Source organism: Natrix helvetica, assembly GCF_964273705.1.
Source record: "Natrix helvetica genome assembly, chromosome: 1".
Taxonomy (NCBI): domain Eukaryota; kingdom Metazoa; phylum Chordata; class Lepidosauria; order Squamata; family Natricidae; genus Natrix; species Natrix helvetica.
The window spans coordinates 45,183,678-45,189,677 of NC_138548.1; the positions used below are offsets into that span (position 1 = coordinate 45,183,678).

The 6,000-nt window shown below is 43.4% G+C and overlaps 1 protein-coding gene across 1 annotated transcript in view; it reads left to right on the plus strand.

Moving 5' to 3' along the window:
• LOC309386001 (uncharacterized protein) overlaps window positions 1-1,448 on the plus strand; it is a 31,191-nt gene extending 29,743 nt beyond the window's left edge. The window contains exon 8 of the mRNA XM_081940896.1: window positions 1,175-1,448. Within this exon, the coding sequence (XP_081797022.1) occupies window positions 1,175-1,366 (192 nt within the window). The 3' untranslated portion in view covers window positions 1,367-1,448. The remainder of the gene's footprint in view (window positions 1-1,174) is intronic.
• The last annotated feature ends 4,552 nt before the right edge of the window (window positions 1,449-6,000 follow it).

Consider the following 6,000-nt stretch of genomic DNA (forward strand, 5'->3'; position numbering starts at 1 on the left):
AAACTTGCCTGACCTATCCATGTCTGCAGAGAACGAAACTGATCAGGTTGCTACACAGTTCCAGTTGGTGAAATACATAGCTTTGCACAGCACAAAATATATATAAAACTTTTGTTTGAAAGGACAGAACACAGAACTGTGAAGATCCAATTTAACAATGCAAGAAACTCAGTTAAGGGTCTGAAAAGGCTCCTGGCAATATGTTTTTGAAAGTTGGAAATGGTGTCTAGAATGGCTATTTTAATCTTCTTCAGTTTGTCAGTGGCTGAATTAGAAGAGGCCTAATAGTAGCCCTGGACACCATTGGACCCAAGAATCCTGACCTGTACATGAGGATGCCAAGCTTCAAAGATGGCCATGTCAAATTGTTCTCTACTTGGAAGATGGTGTTGAAAGTGATTTGATCAAAACATGCATTAGTTATAAACCCTACTTTGTTTAAGCCAAAATATTGAACAACAATATTTTCTTTTGGAACGATTCTTCAGTACTGTTAGGTTCCAATAACAAATGGGGTTTCTTTGATTCCTCCCCCTCCTTTCTGCCTTGAATGACTATATTATACCTCTTTTTTCCCCCTCAAAGGTCCAATTCAGCATTTTTTTAAAGTTGGCAACTTTAACATGTCTAGACTTCAACTTTCAGAAGTTGTTACGTTTGAAGAACACTGGTTTAAAATCTTTCCTAAGGAGAATCCAGTCAGCACTCACTTCAGTAGTGAATGGGCTAAAACTGGAACAATATGAAGTTAACATAGGCCTAGTACAGTGATGGGATTCAAAAAAATTTGCTACCGGTTCTGTGGGTGTGACTTGGTGGGTGTGGCATTTCATGGTTTGGTAGACATGGCTTGGTGGGCGTGGCAGGGGAAGGATACTGTAAAATCTCCATTCCCTCCCCACTCCAGGGAAAGAATACTGCAAAATCCCCATTTCTTCCCGACCAGCTGGGACTCAGGAGGCAGAGAATAGATGGGGGTAGGGCCAGTCAGAGGTAGTATTTACCGGTTTTCCAAAATACTCAAAATTGTTGCTTCCAGTTCTCCAGAACTGATCAGAACTTGCTGAATACCACCTCTGCCCTAGTAGTGCAAACTCACAGATCAGTGTAACAAGTTATCATCATTTCTGAAATATTTTTCTCTACGCCAAACATTTTCTTCCTTTCTTCTCAGGTTACCCACAAGGCTGTGTTGACTGTTGATGAAACTGGAGCTGAGGCAGCAGGAGCTACTGCTGCAGAAGCCATTCCTATGTCATTGCCCCCAACCATTATATTTAATCGACCTTTTCTAGTTACCATTTTTGATACAACACTCAATACTACATTATTTGTGGCCAAGATAAAAGACCCAACACAGCCGTAAACAAAAACAAAACCCCAGTATGTATTGGAGATTGAATACAGTTCAAAAATAAAATATCATTGGAACATTAACTTCAAAGAAAGAGGTGTTGTTTTGTTTTGTTTTTCAAAGGAAAATTAACAAACTTATTTGGTTCCTCTGTGACTCCTCATATGAAATGAGATGGTTCTCAAATAGAAAATAAAATAAATGGGGGCGTGCTCAAGTGGATTGTCTGTAGACTGATGATAAAACTGAGTAAAATAGTCCCAAAATATAAAAAGATACATTTCCTTTGATAATCAAGATTAATCAAGATTAACTAGATCATTTATCAAATGCAATTAGTACACTTCCACTTTTTGTTTTAGCTAATGTAGCACCAAAACACTCAATTTTCTCTGTCTTCATCATCTGTTGGGCTCCACAATACAACACATTATTTTAAATTGGACAAACCAGGGATGTGGCTCACCAAGGGTACTTTTGAAAGGATTTTCTTCTTTTCTCAGGAGAGCCTTTTAGGATGAAAGTGGGAATGCAGAATTTCCATAAGACAGAGTAAGATACAGTCCTAAAGAGGCTGTGTAGAACATGGATGGGCAATGTGCAATAGGCAATTTTTTAATGCAAAGGTTTTGTTGTTGTTGTTACATAGAGGTTTTGGAGCGAGCGATGTTGATCATCTTGCTTCTGGTAGGCTTCTGCTGCAACTGCTAGAGCCTTCTTCGTATTCTCCCATCCTTTCTTTAGCATGTCCATCCATTCACTCAAAGACATGAAGGAAGGAGGTTCTCTAGGCAACTCAGGCATGGCAACAACTTCCATGCCACTGGTAATCTGGAAACCCGCTAATCCTGTGCTGCTGTGGACCGCATCGTTGTACGCCACTTCGGCGAAGGGTAGCAAGTCCAACCAGTTGTCTCACTGATAGTCCACAAAAAACTGGAGGTATTGTTCCACCACCGCATTGGCTCCCTCTGCTGCGCCGTTCATGCTGGGATGAACCTCTGAGCTCAGTTCTTGTGTGGACCCAATGGATCTCAGGACCTCTCTCCAGAACTTGGCTGTGAACTGGACTCCACGGTCTGAAATGATCCTCTTGGGTACTCCGTGCAGGCGATAAATGTGTTTCACAAACATTTTCGCTAATTCGTTTGCGGATGGCAATCCTGAGCAAGCAATGAAGTGTGCCTGCTTAGAAACCAAATCAATAACTGTCCAAATTACTTTATGCCCACTGCTGTCTAGGAGTTCCACGATGAAGTCCATTGTGACCTCTTCCCATGGCCATTTAGGGCTCTCTGCTGCAGGTGCTGTAGTTTCTGGGCTCTTGGATTCAATCATCCATGGCTGGCCTTTTTCCTCCTCCGAGGCCTCCCCCTTGGTAGGACTCTTCGTCACCTTAAGTTGGGGATCCTCTTCCAGAGGTTGTTTGGGCTTTCCCCCCTCCGAGGCCTCCCCCTTGGTAGGACACTTTGTCACCTTAAGTTGGGGATCCTCTTCCAGAGGTTGTTGGCCCAGATGACTTTTCTGTGCTGGCATCTGGGGCCCTCTCTTTACCACCATGGCGATTGGTACACACATTTGTTCTTCGGCAATTCCCTCCTCCGAGGCCTCCCCCCTTGGTAGGACTCTTCATCACCATAAGTTGGGGATCCTCTTCCAGAGGTCGTTTAGGCTTTTTCCCCTCCGAGGCCTCCCCCTTAGTTGGACTCTTTGTCACCTTAAGTTGGGGATCCTCCTCCGGAGATTGTCTGCCCTTTTCCTCTTCCGAGGCCTCCCCCTTGGTAGGACACTTCCTCACCTTAAGTTGGGGGTCCTCTTCCAGAGGTTGTTGGCCCAGATGACTCTTCTGTGGTGGCATCTGGGACTCTCTCTTTACCGCCGTGGTGGTTGGTGCGCACGTTTGTGGCATTGGGGCTGGAGCCAAGCACTCTGACACTCTGTGGACAAGTTGACAACAATGGTGGCATTTAATTGGTCCCCACGAGGAATGGAACCTAGTTACATCTCTAAACTTAGGAACCGTTTCATCACACTGCCTTGCTCTCCAACTTGCAGCTGCCCCCTTGGTAAACCCTTCTTCCATGGTGGAGATTGCTTCTCTGTAGGAAGGTGGGGTAAAAACCATTTGGGCATTTGTAGATGCACCTTGTCCCGCTTCCCATCTTGCAGGCCTGGCTTTGGTAATCCCTTCTTCCATGTTGGTGATTGCTACTCTATAGGAAGGTGGGGTAAGAACCACTTGGGGCCTTGCAGGCGCACATTTTCCCGCCATCCATCCCGCAGGCCTCCCTTTGATAATACCTTCTTCTATGGAGATTTCTTCTCTGTAGGAAGGTCTGGTAAGAACCTTTTGGGGCCTTGCAGGGGAGACTGGAACCGGTGGGGTGGTCAATCCCTCGGTTGGCCACTGCCCAGCTTTCTGCCATGGTGCCATCTGCTGAGGGAGGGCAGGTGCCCACTTGGCATCACTCCCATCCATGACCTGGGGTTAAGACCCTTCCCGGGTTTGCCTGCTTCACAGGTTGCAGCTTAACCAATGATGGCTAGCTAGGGGGGTTTATGTGCCAAGGACCCTCCTGCTGGCTTGGAGGAGTTATGGGCCAAGTAGGTGCCCTCTGCTGGCTTGGAGCATTTTCCCATGCTGATGGCAAAGGAGGTGGCCAGCAGCATCTCATCCATCCAAAATCTGGGAAGAAAACCCAATCTGGTTTTGCTTCATTTACTGGTTGCAGCCCCATTTGTGGTGGCTTGCAAGTGAAAGATGCTGGCAAAATCCCTTCTAGGGTTCTAAATACCATGCAGAATTAAATCATTGTCCAAGGCAAAAACATCCTTAAAGGTCCAATTTATTCTACAGGCAAGTTAGCACCTCTATGGAATTCCAACTCTGATTTGCATCCTGGAATTCCACCCAGTTGAAAGTTCATGATCTATTCCCACACCCACAAATCCATTACATGTTCCAATCATCATCTTCCACGCTGGCATCTACACCCCTCTGCTTCCGGTCAGGTGTCGAGGTGCGGAGACAAAAGATGACCTTGGCTTCTATAAAAGAATGTCAACATACATTCCACAATCCTACTCCTTTCTATTCCCCCCGCCCAACTACTACACTAATGAAACAGCATAGGAAATTATAAGAAAGTGTGGCAGGCCAAAGCTCCTAAAAAGAACATAACTACAGGCCTGACAAAAGTTTTGTTTTCCCATTTCCCATTGTTTCTCTCTTTATTTTTGGCTAGTTTCTTTTTTGGATATCATTTTCCTTTTTTCTTTTCTACTCTTTCTGTGCCTCTATAAATCTCAATACCATTGTCCCACTGAGTTTTGTTTTTCATTTCTTTTTCTACCTTGTGAGCTTCTTGATCATTTGTGTTCCTTGTCTGTTCCTCTCCTCTATCTCCTGTTCTTTTTGTTTCGACTATTTTTTCTGGCTCCTTTTCTGGCTCTTTATTACCTTTTAATGTTGCTCGTGCATTTTTTAACATTTCCAACAATTCCTCAAACATCCCACCCTCCATATTCAGATTTAACAAACTTTTAATATCTTTATATTTTACCACAATGAATTCAATCCCTCTTCTTATTCCACTCTTTGATATCAGGTCCCAAAATAGTCCAGTTCACTTAGAAAATCCTTTATTTTCTTCCTCAGCCCTAGGCAAAATGAAGTCAAATAGTAGAAAAGGACCACACCCTCCTTCAACAGCTTTGCTTCAAATTGTTATTATGCTTCTTCTCTCCGGTAGGTGGCTTTTACTACTCCTCTATGCAATCGGGTCTGTAGTTTGTCGAAAATTACCAAAGATCGAACCAAAAGTTCAGAATCCAAATGCAAATTATCCAAATTTTTCCTTTTGTTGTTTTAAATTTCTCCAGTTCCAATTTTATTAACCAATTTCTCCTTGGGCTTGGTATTTAGTTACCGCTAGGTTTTTTCCCCCTTTTTCTTCCCCCCTCCATATTCCAAGTGACATTTAGCTGCTAGTTTAGCTCCGGAAAAATTTTTAAGCACCAAAATTAAATTCTTTTGTTCTTACATCAGCCAATCTTCCTCCGGTCCCAACAACTCCATCCGTTACTCCGCTCCTACACCAGTCTTATTCTGGATGCCCTGGCTCCAGAGTGGCCATTCAAAGATGGCTGCCACCCCACCGCTGATCTTTGGAGAGCATTGTTTTCAACCTGCTGGGGAGCTTGTATAAATAAATAAAATCATTATTTATTTATTTATTTGTCAACAAGTACAAGGAAATAAGTATTAGTATAGACATGGACACATGAAAAAATGGCACAAATAAATGAATATAACTAAGCAAAACATAGGCATAAACACATAAAATGAGTACATATAAATGGGGACAGTAGGACAGGGACGGTAGGCATGCTGGTGCGCTTATGCATGTTCCCTTAGGGACCTCTTAAGAAACATGCAAGATCCACGGTAGACTGTTTAAGGTAAAAGGCATGTGGGTTAGAGGAACTAACAACAGGATCATGTAGAGTGTTCCAGACATTTACTACTCTATTGCTGAAGTTGTATTTTCTGCAATCAAGATTGGAGCAGATTACATTTAGTTTGCATCTATTGATAGCCCTTGTGTTATTGCGGTTGAAGTTAAAGCAGTCGCTAATAGGTAGGA